General features: G+C 41.1%; 1 protein-coding gene across 3 annotated transcripts; it reads right to left on the reverse strand.

Annotated features, from left to right (window-relative positions):
• Positions 1-122: 122 nt before the first annotated feature.
• LOC311624529 (KRAB domain-containing protein 5-like) lies at positions 123-16,995 on the reverse strand. 3 transcript variants are annotated; one of them, XM_084887901.1, is made up of 6 exons: positions 16,843-16,995; positions 14,303-14,466; positions 11,309-11,435; positions 10,584-10,673; positions 8,242-8,312; positions 123-3,985 (listed from the first exon to the last, which is right to left on the reverse strand). In XM_084887901.1, the coding sequence occupies exons 2-6, from the start codon at positions 14,315-14,317 to the stop codon at positions 3,965-3,967; spliced, it is 324 nt and encodes a 107-aa protein (XP_084744027.1). In that variant the 5' UTR covers positions 14,318-14,466; positions 16,843-16,995; the 3' UTR covers positions 123-3,964. The 3 variants fall into 3 exon arrangements, with proteins under 3 accessions (XP_084744027.1, XP_084744026.1, XP_084744025.1); XM_084887900.1 differs by lacking the exon at positions 123-3,985 and adding an exon at positions 4,010-5,150; XM_084887899.1 differs by lacking the exon at positions 123-3,985 and adding an exon at positions 4,010-7,393.
• Between the last annotated feature and the right edge of the window lie 839 nt (positions 16,996-17,834).

Below are 17,834 nucleotides of genomic sequence, written 5' to 3' on the forward strand. Positions count from 1 at the left end.
TTGAAAGCTAAAGTGTCTTTGTTTTAAGAGCCTGAAAACGGATTTACTCAAAACTGCGAGTGGGAATTGGGTGGTGGACAGGCCTGGGTGGCAGAGATGCCAGCTGAACCGCAGCACTGGAGTCTGGGAAACTGCACTAACATTGCAAGTTGTGGAGGGGGTCTCATGAATTACCTTTATTTTATTTTATTTTTAATTTAAGCAGTGATATGAAGCAAGGGGTGCAGTTGTCTGTTCAGGGGATGCAATCTTGAATGTGAAATTCAAAATTCTACTTTTGCAAAATATGCCACCACATCCCGACATATATCAGCCCATTACTTCCATTTCTATTTCCCAGTCACCCTGGACTCAGTCTTGTGCTCAGGTTCAGAGGATTTTGTGTTATGGGTGGGGGTGTCCTTCATGTCCTTACCTCTTGCTGGTGCAAGTGGAGCTCTTGGGGTGACACTGGAACAAGAATTTCCTGAGGCCCCCACTGGAGCGTGAGGTATCCAGAAAGCATGATTGATGAGGTAACATTAAGGGATTTCCCTTCCAAGGTCCGTCTCCCTCTGTCCCACCATGGGAAAAGTCCCATCTTTGTCTTCAGTCCTCTAGAAACAAAGCCACTGCCCAGAGTTTCCGTCCCATGTTAAGGCACAATCCAGTCCCGGCTCTGGTTAGCTTAGCTTGTGTTCCCAGCTGCAGCCTGTTGTGCATGGGGTCCCCAAAGCCATGGGCCATGCAGCTTCTAGGGACACTTTGCCGGGTGGTGCAAGTCACAGAGCAAGTGGGTACAAAGGCAAGCAAGCAAGAGGAACAAGAGAATTCCTTTGTCTGGGGATTATGCATTCCCGGATGTGCTTGGGCTTGCATTGGGGTCCACCCTCCTGCCAATAATCTTTGTTCCCAGGCTAGACTGACAGGAAAGCACTTTCCCTAACCATCTCGACTTCACTGCACATGCACAGATTTCCCCCTTTGTTCACCCAGTGATTTGCAGGGAATAAGCCTGTAGTTCCCTGGTGAGAGTGAACTCACAGCTTATTGGTGAGATTCCCAAGAGGACCATGCTTATAAAGTCTGGCCTTTCCTTTGCTTTCTTCCTATTTTTAATATTAATAAACTAGGTAACACAAGGATAAGAGCTGGAAGGATGAAGCATGTGATTGAAAGATGAAACAGAGTGGGCCGGAGACCGGGATGCCAGGACACAGGTGTTATTGAAGAGAAAAGTACCACTGCCGGCTGCTTCTAGAGGAAGAGAGCTGGGGTGCACCACCTTTTAAGGGGAGGAAAAAGAAGGGACCGGGCTTAGGGCACTCAGCACACGCTGATTGGTGGTTTCACATAAGGCACATGATTAGGGACCTAGGGACTTAGGAACCAGGGGCTTAGGGTATTTGGCAGGAGCTGATTGGTGGTTCAGTGCTCAGGAATGTCTGGCTGCAGGTGGAATTTACATCCGTCTGTCAATTGGAGGAAGGGAGGATCTATCAGTGATAATTTAGGTAACCATCTATTTAATTTTTTTTTTTTTTTTTTTTTTTACAGAGAGGAAGGGAGAGAGATAGAGAGCTAGAAATGTCGATGAGAGAGAAACATCGACCAGTTGCCTCTTGCACACCCCCTACCGGGGATGTGCCTGCAACCAAGGTGCATGCCCTTGCCCTTGCCCGGAATCGAACCTGGGACCTTTCAGTCCACAGACCGACGCTCTACCACTGAGCCAAACCCACTTCGGCTTATTTTTTTTTTTTTTTTTTTAAATAATCCTTCCCTAAGGATATTTTCCCATTGATTTTTAGAGAGAAGGAGAGACAGAGAGAAACAACAATGGGCCGGGAGCCTACAACAGAGGCACGTGCCCTTCACCGGAATCGAACCCAGGACCCTTCAGTCCGCAGGGCAATGCTCTATCCACTGGGCCAAACTGGCTAGGGCTAGGTCACCATCTATTTAAAATACATACAGCAATAACTTTTACAAAATAAATATAAATTATATTGGTATTTATATATTCTACACTTGAGAATGAAAAACTCAAAATACCTTTGTTGAGATAAACTTTTCTGCCATCGTAATTCATTTGTCATTAACTTCTGTATATAATACAATTTCTAATTCACTTTATACAAGAGTAACTAGAGTGTTTTTATCTGTATACTTTTAATATTTTTTGTTTGTTTTCTACTTATGAGATTCTCTTAGTGTGGATAATAAATCATAATAATCCCTTTGGAAAACACTTGATTTTGTTTCCACCTATCAAATACTCTTACAATATTTCTAAGGGCATTTGGTAGAGATTTCTATCCTATTTTAGATGAACCCTAAAGAAAAATAAAGCAATCTTATCAAATTTCCAAAGGTTCATTTAAACCTTCAATAAATTTTAAGGCAATATCCATGAGATAATATCCATCATGAAATACATATTTCTTTCAAATCTGTACATGTGGAACATTTCTGAACAGTAAGAATAAGATAAAGGCAGTTTTAAGCATTGGTTATAGTCTTTCCATGTTCATTATATTTTACTTAACATTTGTAATGTTCGAACATCATTACTCATAAAATTTATAAGATTTCATTCCAAACTTAATATCATCATGATCCCTAAAGTATTGAGATTTGGATAAGAACTTTGCCATGCATAATATATATTTAAGATTTTTTAAAATGTATATTTACTGACGTTTGGTAATGCTTGACTTTTGGTAAAATACATTGCCTAATTCATTGTACTAATATTTTAAGACACCTTCCCCAACTAGGAGTTTCTCATGCTTAGTGAAGGTTAATCCTTCCAAATTCATTATATTTTAATCCCCCCCTAATATTGTAAGGTTTCTAGTTTGCTATAAAATTATAAATATTTCTAAATTACCCATTTAAATCCACCACTTCCCTTTTCTTCTGAAGATATGAGTATATACATACACATAAACTTCTTCCTCATTATTCCTCTTACTCCTAAGTTATATTTTTATATTACTGTATTTACATACTGCATTCAGTGCAGAACGAAACCAAATATATCTATTTGTTATGTAGACTCAGAAAAAGGACATATGATATATATATACATATGTATAATATATTATATACCAGAGGCCCGGTGCATGAGATTCATACACTCAGAAATGGGGGCAAGAGGGTCCCTTAGCCCAGCCTGTGCCCTCTTGCATGCAGTCCAGGAGCCCTTGGGGGATGTCCAAGTGATGGCTTGTAGTTGGTAGTTGGACATCTTTAGAGCTGCCATAGAAGCAGGAGAGGCTCCCGCCACCATCATTGCGCTCGCCAGCTGTGAGCCTGGCTTCTGGGCTTCTGGCTGAGCAGTGCTCACCTTTGGGAGCACACTGACCACCAGGGGGCAACTTCCTGCGTTGAGTATTCTTCCCCCTGGTGGTCATTGTGAGTCATAACAACTGGTTGTTCCACCATTCGTCGATTTACCTATTACCCTTTTATTATATATGATAAAATGTAATGAACATGCAGAAATTCAAAAATAAGGATTCTAATCATACTTCTTTAGGTTTTGTAAAATTAACGTTTGTAAGGAAAGTCCACTGGTACTGGATGGTGCCCAGCAGTTACTCAAAAGACCACAGGAAATTTGGAATTAAAAGTTTGTAACTTATAAGCATAGAGGAAGTACACAGCATGCCTGTAGGGGCTAACACAGTCAGGACAAAACAAAATGCAGGAAGAGAGTGGCAGTACACAAAAGTGTAGGCCTGAATTAGGATCACTATGTGGAGTGCTGTGGGGCTCTCGAACTAGGTCCAGATTGTTCAACTCAAAGCAAAATCAGCAAGGTTTGGCTAGTTCTTCAGAAATCTTATATAAGGGCATATAAATCGAAGGCCCTGAGGTACACAAAAGACTATTGTTCACAAGAAATGCTGGAGAAGTCATATCAGAAACTTACATTCATTTGTGACACTGTAAGCTGGTGTCTGTGTGCAGTAGGGATTCATGGGAGTTCAGTTCTTAACTATACAAAATAAATGATAATGCTGAAACACCACAGACCTTTACATAAGCCCACAACAATTCTCCCACTAGATATTTTTTGTAACCATCATAATGTCCCACCAGGCACAATGAATAAAAAGATAAATTATGGGTAAACTCTTTATACATTATTTAAGGTTTAAGGCCTGTGAGTAAATGATGACACTCCACTGCATTACAAATTGCATATTTTAACATATTTCAACTACTTCACCTTTATTAATAAACACATAGTCCACACATAGTCTAAATAAAGTATTGCTCACTGTATTGCCTTAAGTTGAAACATACATTATAAGCATTCAAAAAATGACGAAATGAATTGAGATATAAATCACATTAATACTTTTGTTTCAAAAAGCCACAAATAACTGTTGTAATACACAAGGATTCCATGGAGACAATTACATTTGTCCTAATATTCATTCCCTTGGTATTTTGACTTATACTAAAAAATCATGTAACTTTCCTTACTAGATTCTCTAAAATAGTATTCTGATTTAAAGTCATATTTGAAGTGTTACTGACTTACTACTTTCTACTATGAATTCTCTGATATTATACATTTAATTTTATTAAAGTCATTTTCAAGCACAAATTCTATTTCCTGAAATACAAATTTTGAGAAAATAATTTTTAACATTTATCACAAAGGTAGAAATTCTCACCCTAAACGGACTGGCTCAGTGGATAGTGTGTCAGCCTGCAGACTCAAGGGTCCCAGGTTTGGTTCCAGTCAAGAGCATGTGCCTTGGTTGCAGGGACATCCCCAGTAGGGGGTGTGCAGGAGGCAGTTGGTTGATGTTTCTCTCTCTCATCAATGTTTCTGATTCTGTATCCCTCTCCCTTCCTCTCTGTAAAAAATCAATAAAATATATATATTTTTTAAAAAGTAGAATTTCTCATAAGTATGCATTCTCTGATATGCAGAAAGATTGTAGGTCCAGGTACAGGGTTTGCACATTCTTCAGCATTTTTAAGTTTTCTCCAGTAAAAATACTTATGTGGCAGTTAAGATGTACCAGTAAATGCTGAAAACAATCTTTGCTGAACTTTTTATATTTGCAAGGTTTCTCTCCACTATAAATTCTCTAAAGCAGCGGTCACCAACCGATGGTCCACAAATCACTGGTGGGCCATGAGGTCTGAAAGGTTGGCGACCACAGCCCTAAAGTAGATTGAGGCTTGAGCAATGGTCAAAGGTTTTGCCACATTGTTTATATTTGTGTTCTTTCAGTAAAGCATAAATTATGTGATATTGATTAAGGTTTCAACACTGGGTAAAGGATTTATAAAATTCTCTGCATTGTAAGGCTTCTCTCTGGTATGATATTTAGTGAGGTTTGGGCAATGGTTGGAAGTTTTTCCATATCTTTATATTTATACTGGAGGCCTGATGCACAGAATTTGTGCATTGGAGTGGGGGTGAGGGTCCCAAAGCCCAACTGGTGCCCTCTCGCAGTCTGGGACCTTTCAGGGGATAGCTGCCTGCTGACTTATGCCCACTCTCCAACAGCTGGAAATCCCTCTCACAGTCCGGCTCTCCTCACTGCTTACCGCCTGCCTGCTCGCTGCTCTTTACTGCTTGGCTCACTGCTCCTTAGCGCTGCCTCGGAGGCTGGAGAGTCTCCCACCACCACCACTGTGCTCACTCGATAGCCATGAGCCCCCCCTGTGGGAACGTACTGACCACCAGGGAGCAACTCCTGTGTTGTGCGTCTACCCCCTGGTGGTCAGTGAGCATCATAGCAGCCAGTTATTCTGGTTGTTCTGCCATAAAGGTCGCTCAGGCTTTTATTATATAGAGTGCTTCTATTCACCATGAATTTCCCAATATTGAGTATAGCTATAGCTTCACATTTGTAAAGCTTCTCTCAGGTATGCATTCTCACATATTTGGTAAGATGTGAGTGGTGAATAAAGGCTTTGCCACATTCTGTGTTTGCAAGACTTCTCTCTAGTTGAGTGCTCTGATGCTATAAAGGTTTGAACATGATGTGAAAACATTGTGACATCTCCATATTTATAAGGGTTTCTGTCCTGTGTGAATTCTCTGATGTTTGAAAAAGGCTGAATACCAGCTAAAGACTTTGTCACATTCTGTACATTTATAAGGTTTCTCTCCAGAATGAATATTCTGATGCTGAGTAAGATGTGAGCCCCGGGTAAAGGCTTTGCCACATTCTCTACATTTATAGGGCTTCTCTCCAGAATGAATTTTCTGATGTTTAGCAAGTTGTGAGCCCTCGATAAAGGCTTTGCCACATTCGCTACATGTATAAGGCTTCTCTCCAGAATGAATTCTCTGATGTTGAATGAGATTTGAGCTCCGGATAAAAGTTTTGCCACATTCTCTACATTCATAAGGCTTCTCTCCAGTATGAATTCTCTGATGTTTGGAAAAGGCTGAATACCAGCTAAAGGCTTTGCCACATTCTCCACATTTATATGGCTTTTCTCCAGAATGAATATTCTGATGTTGAGTAAGATGTGAGCCCCGGGTAAAGGCTTTGCCACATTCTCCACATTTATAGGGCTTCTCTCCAGAGTGAATTTTCTGATGTTTAGCAAGTTGTGAGCCCTGGGTAAAGGCTTTGCCGCATTCTCTACATGTATAGGGCTTCTCTCCAGAATGAATCCTCTGATGTTGAGTAAGATTTGAGCTCCGGATAAAGGTTTTGCCACATTCTCTACATTTATAAGGCTTCTCTCCAGTATGAATTCTCTGATGATGGCTAAGGTTTGAACAGTGGCTAAAAGCTTTGCCACATTCAGTACATTTATAAGGCTTCTCTCCAGAATGAATGATCTGATGTCGAGTAAGATGTGAGCTTTGGATAAACGTTTTGCCACATTCTCTGCATTTATAAGGCTTCTCTCCAGAATGAATGATCTGATGCCGAGTAAGATGTGAGCTCTGGATAAAAGCTTTGCCACATTCTCTACATTTATAAGGCTTCTCTCCAGTATGAATTCTCTGATGTAAAATAACATTTGCCTGCCATCTAAAGGCTTTATCACATTCTTTGCATTTGTAAGGCTTCTCTGCAGTATGGATTTCCTTATGTATATTTAACTTAGAGGACTGACTAAACACTTTCATGTAGTGATTACATGGAAAAGACTCCTCCTCAATATCAGTATTTTTATGTTCAGTAATATTTGATGATTGGTTGACAGACTTGGCACCTTCACTAAATCTTTCTGTCTTCTCTACAGTATGAATACTCTGAGGTATAAAAACATTTGAGTGTTTTTCAAAGACTTTAGGACATTTATACTTGTTCTGTGAAAGCTGAGCTCTTTGATAGTTATTAGAATTTGACCCTTGGTTAAAGTTTTCCCAAGATTCATTGCACTGGTGACTTCTCTCTTCATTATATGTACTCTGATAATAATTTAAGAGATAAAAACTTTTAGTGAGGGCTCTAATATCTCTGCATATGTACAATTGTTCCCAATTGCCTATTCTGATACGATATATATTGTATATATATCCAGTCACATTTATGAAAATTATAGACTTTGGGAAAAAAAATATTTTTCCATGAAACAATAATACAAAATTGGTTAAGGGGTTTACAAATTCATTTATAACTTGTATCTTCATTTTTTAAATATCACACTTTTAGAAATATTTGACTGTTTAATCAAATGCCACATTAAATCATTCAAAACTTATTTGCACAGTGGACTAGGTGACTTATCCGATATTACAAATTTTTCTTCAGAAAATATGTATTCATTTATTTATTTTAATTCCCACATGAGAAAAATGTTTATTAATTTTTAGAGAGAAAAAAAGGGGGAGAGAGAGAGAGACATAAAAGATAAATTGATGTGAGAGGGAAAGATTGGTCAATTGCCTCCTTCCTACACCCGGACCAGAGATTGGACCCTAAATTTACATGTACCTCAACCAGCATCAAAACCACAACATTTCAGGGTGAAACTTCAACCAACTGAGCCACAGCAGCCAGAGCAGAGAATATATACTTTAAAATTTTTTTTCTTTATTTTTTTTTTTTTAAGACTACCCTTTTTTCTTTATTTTTTATTTTTTGGTTCAGAAACACATTATTTTGCCAATGTAACTGATGTCAAGTAGAGGGTAACTGCCCCACTTTGGCCATATTCATCATGACTAACAAGGTTTTTTTTCTCTAAATAATCCCCTGCACATTAAAAAATTTTCATTCAGTGTAAATTCTCAATGCCACATCTGTTATATCTTACCTGTAACATTTTCTGGAATACTTCTACACTTGACTTTGGCAACAAACCCTGGGTGACTTGAGAAGATATAGCTGAAATATAACAAATTAATTATAAAATATACTTAGGTAAGTGTACAGAATTAATACCTGTAAGAAGACTCCAGTGAGATAGAAGAATAGGAAACACAAAACTTTCTTCCTCCATGGAGATGTTAACTTACCAACAATTATTGACCCAATTACCTTCTAAAGTACTTCAGAAGCCAGTTCAAAGACCACAATATCAACCAAAAAGCACAAAATAAAAAAAGTCATATCAAAGAGGGAAACAAGTTACCTACATTTACCCATAATACCTAATCACCCTTTCTGACACAGGAATGGGAAAATATCATGGGCTCTAAATAAAAGCAAAGTATGTTTTAAACTTGGAAGTTACACAAAACTCACACATGCAGGCTTCTGATTAAGACAGACGTAGGTAATTGTGACACTGGCAACCTCCCACAACCACATAAAACACACACACACACACACACACACACACACACACACACACAGTCACACACACACAGAAACGAAACTATAGGAAAAGCATCTTTCAGAACTGACTGAAACCCAACTGAATAAGTTGTAAAACTAAGGACATAAGGAAGGCTTATCCAGACTGGTAGGAGATGCAATGTCACAGAAAGGACTGGGCCCATGTGGTGGATAAAAATCACCAATGACATATCGGCTGCAGAGGTCACATCTGAGGAGTAAAGGGTCTCTGCCCCACAGAAGGCCTGCCAGCCCAGGGTTCCAATGCCATGAAGAGATATTCCCATTACTCTGGCTGTAAAAACTAGTAAAGATTGTGGTTGAGTGAGATAGAGAGCTGATGGATCCCTAGGCGATCCTCTTAAAGAGCTTATGCTCTGACTTATTCAGATTCATGCCATGTGAGCTCCAGTGCTGTGGCAGAAGCTCAAATGGCACCAGAGACATAAAGTTTGGACCTGAAGGATGAGAGCTGGAGAAGGAGTTTTCTCCCAGGCATAAGTCTTGGTAGAAGCCATTGTTCCTTTTTTGAGCCTTTCACCCACATACTTAGCAAATAGGAGCCACAGCTGAGTCTCCATCAACTTGGCTCACACTTTTCACCACACCCTGAATATTTCCTGACACCACAGCCCATAAACCTGTGGGACCACCAAAGTTGTTTCCAGTGGCTTTTCCATACAAACAACCTAAATGGGCTTATGCTTCAGTCTTTACAACAATTTCTCAAATAAGCAGGATCTAGCCCCAGTTTATACCCCCATAACTCTGTCTAAGTGGCCCCAGCACAGAAACTATGTAATGTCTAATTATTGGGGTACACACCTAAAACTAATATATTATATTGGAAACTACAATTGAAAAAAAAATTTTAAATGAGTTAAACACACACACACATACACACACACACACACACACACACACACACACACACCAATTACACTTTCCAGAATAGGTGTGACAGGCCATTAAAAACCTACCACAGCTGATAGTTATTTTTGTTCTCCTATACAAAGCAAGTTTATAAAGAATGGGAGAGCAACAAAAATCACAAGGCTTATGAAGAAACAGAAAAACAATCCAACCAGAAGAATAAAATAAATCTCCATAACATAACCCTAAGTTAATTAATATATGTTAATTACCTGACAAAGATATGGGGGTGGGGGGGGCCTTAAAAGGGCTCATTTGGGGGGAAAAAAACAAAAGAAACTAATTATTGCAATCAAAATTAGGCATGACAATAATAAAAATGCAAACAGACAGAAAGTATAAGAAAGAACTAAATAGATATTGGGAAATGAAGAATATAGTTAGTACCTGAATTGAAATATTCAATAGAAACATCAGCAAAAGACTTGATTAAGCAAAGGAAAGAATAAGACAACTTGGACACTGACCCACAGTGTTCCTGGGATCTGAGACCAAATTCCAGTATCTTAACCACTTTCCTCCCAAATTATTTGAATGAGTCAGAAAACAGAACTTTAAAATTAGTTTAACTTAAAATTCCTCAGCAACGTGCACAGACTTCCCCAGGTTCACCAAGAAATGCAAGAGTAGCCAGGTCATGCCACCCTTACACTGTTTCAGGAGGACTTTGGCTCTCATTGCAAATGTGATGGAAGCAGAAAGAGAATCCTTAAATGATGTTGGAGAGTAAGTGTTGGAGAGGATCTGTCGCTCGAAGACAAAAACAGAAATAAACGCGACCCTCTCAAAAATCAGGTCCATTGAAGCAGATGCTTCCAAACCATTATATAATATCTGATCTTCGGCCTCTCACCTGGATCATATGCTTCCTTGATTCCCGCCTACCTGGATGAATGGGTATTGTCTTTTTTCTCTTCAACTGCCAGGGCTCCTTCATGTGCTCCAAAAAGGTGAGTAGGTCTGGCTTAGACACACCTGTTTATTAGAAAAAGGAACATAGTCCATAGCCAGTTTGACTCCTTGGGTAGAGTGTCAGCCTGGGGACTGAAGGGTCCCTGGTTTGGTTCCAGTCAAGGGCACATGCCTGGGATGCAGGCTCGATCTGCAATAAAGGATGTGCAGGAGGCAGCCAATCAATGATTCTCTCTCATCATTGATATTTCTACCTTTCTCTCCCTCTCCCTTCCTCTCTGAAATCAAATAAAAATATATTAAAAACAACAACAACCAAAAACTTATTTAAAAAAGACAAAGGAATATGGGTTCAATGGAGAATCTCTAATTTCCAATCCAGCCCTGTACTCAAGTAAGAAGATAGGACATTGTAGAATATCAGAATATTCTTAAAAAATTATTTCCCAAAATATTATTTTCTGACAGAACCTTTAACAGTACTGGCGACAACATTTAAAGTTTTCAAATCTTGAGTTCCACTTCCAAGTACATCAGAAGCCTTTCTGTCCTGCACCAGCAAAACCCAATTGCTTTACTTAATAACATGTATCTGAAACTCTATCATAAAAAGCAGAAGCTATAAGAAGACACTGTACTAATGAAGAAAAGAAAATCCTGCGGGTGGAGGAGAAATTCTGGAAGGAAGTGGTCCTCACCCAGGAATACCAGGTTCTTGTAGTTCTGCAACATCACGTCCATGTACAGTTTCCGCTGAGCTGGGTCCAGGCACGCCCACTCCTCTTGAGAGAATTCTATGGCCACATCACTGAAGGTCAGCTGTCCCTGAAATTAAAAGGAAATTAAAAGAAAAGCATTACTCAATTGACCATGGGCAGAGGTCATAAAGTCACCCAAAATGAAAAGTTAATAGAACCAGTTTAGACTTAGGACAGTATCCTGAGTTACCCAAAGGCATCACTTTGACATTAATATACTCTAATGTTTAGAAAGGAAGATGGCATATGAGCCGCAAAACCACAGTAAAAGTTTTACTTTTCTGAAAGATAAATTTTAAAAATACAGTCATCAACACAAGCATATCCATCTTTTAGTGCTATAGTTGAATCATAGAGGATCAACTGTACATATTTCTTAGCTGGAAAAGTCATTCTGAGTGAGCACAGTGTAGCACTTATAAAAAATTTTAATGAGCCGAAACCGGTTTGGCTCAGTGGTAGAGCGTCGGTCTGTGGACTGAAAGGTCCGGGTTCGATTCCGGTCAAGGGCATGTACATTGGTTGCGGGCACATCCCCATTGGGGGTGGGCAGGAGGCAGCTGGTCAATGTTTCTCTCTCTTTGACGTTTCTAGCTCTCTATCTCTCTCCCTTCCTCTCTGTAAAATATCAATAAAGTATATTTAAAAAAAAAAAAAATTTTAATGAGTTCTGGGTGGGGCCTGAATTTATATATGTTTAACCAGCTCACTTATAACTATAGATGCCAATGTTCTGGTACATGTGCTGTACCTTTGGATACTACAGGAGAAGAAAATACAAGAAAAAAATTCATATATAAGATTTTATGGAATTTACAGGTCTCGTAGATTAGTAAGCTATCAACCACAGTTGTTTTAACAGTTATTTATATATTAATTAATAAATCTCAAAAGTATTCAAAAAACAATAACATTGTTCATTTAAAAAAAAAAAGATTTTATTGATTTTTAGAAAGAGAGAAAGGGGGAAGGACAAAGAAACAGAAATGTCAACGGGATAGAAACATCAATGAGCGGACTCCTGCACACCCCCTACCAAGGATTGAGCACTGAACCAGGGCATGTGCCCTAATGGGGAATTGAACCAATGATTTCTTAGTGCATAGGTCAACGCTCAACCAAGTGAGCCATGGCTATTCATCCTTTTCTATGAAAATATTTTGTAAAATATCCATAAAATGGTAGAGTGTGGGTGTTATTCCAAACGTTTCCTCGAATTTGTCAATAAGATCACAGACCAGTACACAGACACAATCCTCATTAATATTCACAACTGTTGTAACTGTAAAGAATAGAAACAAGAAGGTAAGAAGAAGAGGTCAAATAATGTTAGCATTTTCTTCAAAGAGGCAGACATAAAAATGGAAACCATGTACACATTAAATGCAACACAAAATAAAATGTTCATGTCAATAAAATCAACATTAATGTCAGTGTCACAAATCTCTTTGTGAATGATTGTCTTTGTATTTTATAAACACAAAAGGCAGGTAAACACACCATGATTTAAAATATTAATGCTGCCGAAACCGGTTTGGCTCAGTGGATAGAGTGTCGGCCTGCGGACTGAAAGGTCCCGGGTTCGATTCTGGTCAAGGGCATGTACCTTGGTTGTGGGCACATCCCCAGAAGGGGGTGTGCAAGAGGCAGCTGATCGATGATTTTCTCTCATCGATGTTTCTAATTCTCTATGTCTCTCCCTTCCTCTCTGTAAAAAAAAAAATCAATAATATATATATTTTTAAAATTAAAAAAAATATATTAGTGCTATTATTTCTTTTTTTAATATATCTTATTGATTTTTTAGAGGAAGGGAGAAGGATAGAGAGGTAGAAACATCGAAGAGAGAAACATCGATCAGCAGCCTCCTGCACACCCCCTATTGGGCATGTGCCCACAACCAAGGTATATGGCCTTTACCGGAATCGAACCCAGGACTCTTCAGTCCAAAGGCCAAGGCTCTATCCACTAAGCCAAACTGGTTAGGGCAGTGCTATGATTTCTTAGCCTTTTATTTATCTGATAAGAGTTATCTTTGGTGCTGATCTGTATTTTATAAATTTAACACACTTGAACATCCATTACTATGATAGTTGTAAACATTTTTGAAAATACAAAGCAGTGATAAAGAAGAGTGTGTCTGTGACAAGTCGGTGAAAATACAATAAAAATTTACAGGTCTGGGGCAAAGCAAGTATCTCCAGTGAACAACAACAACAAACAAGATAGAAGAAAGTATCTTCCTCCCACACAATGGCCATTAATTTATGGTGAGAGTTCTTAATGTCCCATAGGGGACCTGGATGGACACAATGGACAGACAGCTGTGGACAACAACACAGAGATAGCTGACTAAAGGTCTGGTTCCTTGCAGATGTTGAAACTGCTGACGCACATGAGCAGCTGATGAAGGCTTGAGTGCTACATGAACTTCCTAGGGTGGCTCTAGTGAACTATCGATACACTGCCATCTTTCCCCTATAGCGCAGGCACTAACAACCAGGCAACCCAGTTGGTAAAGGAAATAAAAGCACCCTGAAATGGAAGTCTCCACCAGCAGGCCATTTTCAAACCCTCCTCCTATTTGCTTATGAGAGCCACCAAGCAGAGCCAGCCCCTGAGTCAGCTCAGAGGACCTTCCTTTCTTCTGTGTTATCTCCCTTATGCTTGAGCATAAGCCTAAGAAAATTTCCCAAGATACATCTCTAGAGGTTCCTCTTGATTTCTATCTTGGGGAAATCCAAAAAACCCCAAGTGACAGTAACATTTTAAAGAGGGAACTTATAGAATCACAAGGGGAAAAAAGTAAGCAGTTGAAAACAACTTCGTGTTGCAGGATCATCAGAAATTGAGAAGCAATGGTCTGCACCATCTAAATACATGAACTTTAGAAGGAAAAGCAGACACAGAACTGAGCCAAGACAGAGCATTTACCTGAGAAGCCGCCATACTGTCCTCTTCCTCCTCCGGCTCTGGGCAGTTTTCTCAGGCGACTTTATGTAGACCAATCACACCTGCATCTTGAGGCTTCGCCGTGCTTCCACCACACTCACAGGCAGAGGGACTTGGAATGATGAAAAATGTCACACTCCCCTGCCCTTTGACACAGGAGAGATTAAGAAACAATGAGATGCTACATGATGACCAAACCGTAATTTTTTCCTCTCCTGTCTTCCCTTGCTCTCCCCTCCGACAGACGTGCCCAAATTCCGACCCAGCAATGAGAAAGCGGGCTGCACTTCTGTTCCTCCCAAACCCAAGAGAGGACCTTGGACCAAAGCCCATTGTCAACTCTCACAAATGCACTGGGGTAGGGAGACCTCCTGCTGAACACTGGCCCCACTTTTGAATCACCTGGAGCACCACACCAAAATGACAATGATCTACCCAGACCAGTTGTTCAACTCTGAGGGGGAAGGCACAGGCACTGTTATTTCTTACAACTCGTCAAATGGTCTAATGGAAGGGCACCATCTAGCTAAGCACTTCTTCTACAGCTTTAACGTGCACACAGAACTGCTGGGGATCAAGGTCCCACTCTAAAAAGTTATGATTCTGTAGGTGGGCAGTGAGGGCCATGAAATAGCATCTTTGCTTAGTGCCCTGGTGCAGGTGACCTGCTGTAGGTAGCAGTGGGCTAGAGATACTTAGATCAGACACACCTGAGCCCGGTGGGTAATGTGAGGGTTTGAGGTAGGGACTTTTAGAGGGCAGGCTCCCAGGGTGGATTCCTAGAAATGGGGTTGTCCTGAAATGGGTTTGGCCAGGCCTGTAGCTACTGTGCAGATGCAACAGGGGAGAAGAGAAAACTTGGTGGCAACAGGGTTCTTGTGAGAATCCTGTCCTCAGAAACCTTCCAAAATGCCACTCGGTCCCCAGTTCTTTGCTCATACCCCTCCCATGGGGCACGTCTTACCCTGTTTCCCCAAAAATAAGACAGTATCTTATATTAATTTTTGCTCCCAAAGATGCGCTAGGTCTTATTTTCAGGGGATGTCTTATTTTTCCATGAAGAATACGGTACACATTTATTGTTAAATGAAAATAAAGGAAATTTATTACCTGTATATGGTATGGTAGTACGGTAGTTGTCAACACAAACCAGACAAACTGTGAATCCTACAGTATCAAAAATTTACTCATTTATTCAATGACAATCATGACATCATCTTCTGGAACATCATCATAACAATCCAATTTCTGAATTTCCTAGTGAATTTCTTGTGACTCCATTTCTTTCAGAATCAGTGGACCAAATCTCTCATGTTTAGCCTAGGGGGGGAGCCTTATTTTCGGGGGGATGCCTTATATTTCACTCAGAAGGAAACCTGTAAATAGGTCTTATTTTCGGAGGATGTCTTATTTTCGGGGAAACATGGTATAACAGGATAATCTCCCTCCTCCCCTGTCCATAGATGAGTGGAACCTCAATCCCTAAGGGACAAGCGGCAGAAAAGTGGTTCCATCACTGTATTTTTACAAATGAAGTGAAGGAGCATACTCTAGAAGCCTGTCAAGACATAAGATTGTTTGTATCACATTCATGTTCACTTTCTCTTAACTGTACTCCCGAACACATCTTAATCATTGCTCTTGCTAATGTAAGAACACTTCACATGAGACCTACCGTTTCAATTTTTTAATATATATTTTTATTGATTTCAGAGAGGAAGGGACATAGAAAGAGATAGAAACATCAATGATAAGAGAGCTCCCTCCTGTAGGCTGACACTGGGGACCAAGCTGGCAACCTGGGCATGTGCTATGACTGAAAACTGACCCATGATCTCCTGGTTCATAGGTCGACACTCAACTACTAAGCAACACTGGGTCTCTATTTTTTCTCCATTTACTACTTTCCCGAGTCTCTCTTTCATACTTGCAGTCGATTTGCAAGGACCTTCCACATCCTCACTTTTGCTATCTCCTTATGGGCCCCCTCACTGACCTTTCTGCCCTCTCACTACTTTATTTCTTCTTATCTCTTTCTCCTGCACCCCTTTCATGGCCACCCCGTCGCAGTCACGGCTTCCACGAAGCCAATCCCTGCATGGGGGGAGGTGACAGCTTGGTGGGACACCCCGGTTCTTCTGTTCTATATCCCACCTCACTGAAAAGTGTACTCTCCCTCGGCATCCGGCATCCTACTTATTAAATGGGGAGCAGGGGGGCATCTGGAAGGGGGGCGGGGATGTCCGAATAATCCCTGGCCAGGGAGGAATCCGGGCTCCACAGGCCACTGCGAGGCTGCGGAAGGAGCAGAGGGTTTGACTCCATCTCCCAAGACTTTAATGGCCCAGGGTGGGGTGGCCAGTGAAAGGTTTTAGGAGGAAAACTACGCGTGGGCAGTGAGCAGTGGCCCCAGGAAGGGGAGATCACAGGCAGGGCGGACTCCGTTAGAGCGACAGGTAACGCGGGGTCTCAAATCCGCAGCGAAGCCTTCCGGGCAGGTCTCACTGGGACGCGAGGCTTACCGCTGATGGGAGGCGGGTTTGGGGTTTCAAGGTCTCCTCGGCCCTCAGGCTTCACACGTGCAGGACTGTGGGCTGAGATGCGGAGGTTTAAGGAGAAAGACCAAAGGTTTCTCAGATGCCTGGGTTCCCTCCCCTCTGCACTAACCGCTTCCGGATCCGTGAGTAACTGCGCGTGCGCAGGCGGCAAAGGGGGCGGGGCGCAAAGGGGGCGCGGCGGGCGCTGGGCGGGGCTCGGGGCGGCCCGGGCTCCGGGGACAATGGAGGATGGGGCGGGGCCGAAGCGCGGGGCGTGAACCAGGGTGTTTGATTCAGAGGCTGCACGTGGGTTTGGGCTGAGCTCCAGGAACTGGGGCGGCTCGTGAAATGCACTGAGGCTTAAAGGAGGATGTAGCCTGTTTGGTGGAAAAAGTGGTGGAACCGCGGCTGGAGCAGCGTTTCCTGCTGGAGGGTGGAGCCCAGCTCCCAGAATGATGACCAGGGTCAGCGTTGCCCCGGGTGATAGCTGGGCCCTGACTCCTGTCCTCTGGCCTCAGAGTTTGTATTTTCTCAATTCTGAACCTGTGCAATGTCTTTAGTGCCCTGTAAAGCAGGACTACTCCCTGCCAATGTAAGTTGATATTTCAAACTGTTTAATGTAAAATTTAGAGTTCACTGGGCCACTTACGTTGAAAGCTACAATGTCTTTGTTTTAACAGGCTAGAAATGGATTTGCTCAAAACTTCTATTGGGAAGTGTTGGACACATCTGTGGGTATTGGCAGAGATGCCAGCTGAACTCCAGCGCTGGGGTCTGAGAACCTGGCAGAGTTGTGGTGGAGCGATGATTGGATGGAGGGACGATCCAAAAAAGTAATTTAATGAAACAAGGGGTGCAGTTGTCTGTGCAGGAGATGCAAACTTTTTTTTTCTTTTTTAAGAGATGCAAACTTGAAGATAAAATTCAAAATTGTATCTGTGTGAAATTCAAAATTCTTTCTTTGGGAAACAGGCCAT

This window comes from Pipistrellus hanaki (assembly GCF_964339955.1).
Source record: "Pipistrellus hanaki genome assembly, chromosome: 6".
NCBI lineage: Eukaryota > Metazoa > Chordata > Mammalia > Chiroptera > Vespertilionidae > Pipistrellus > Pipistrellus hanaki.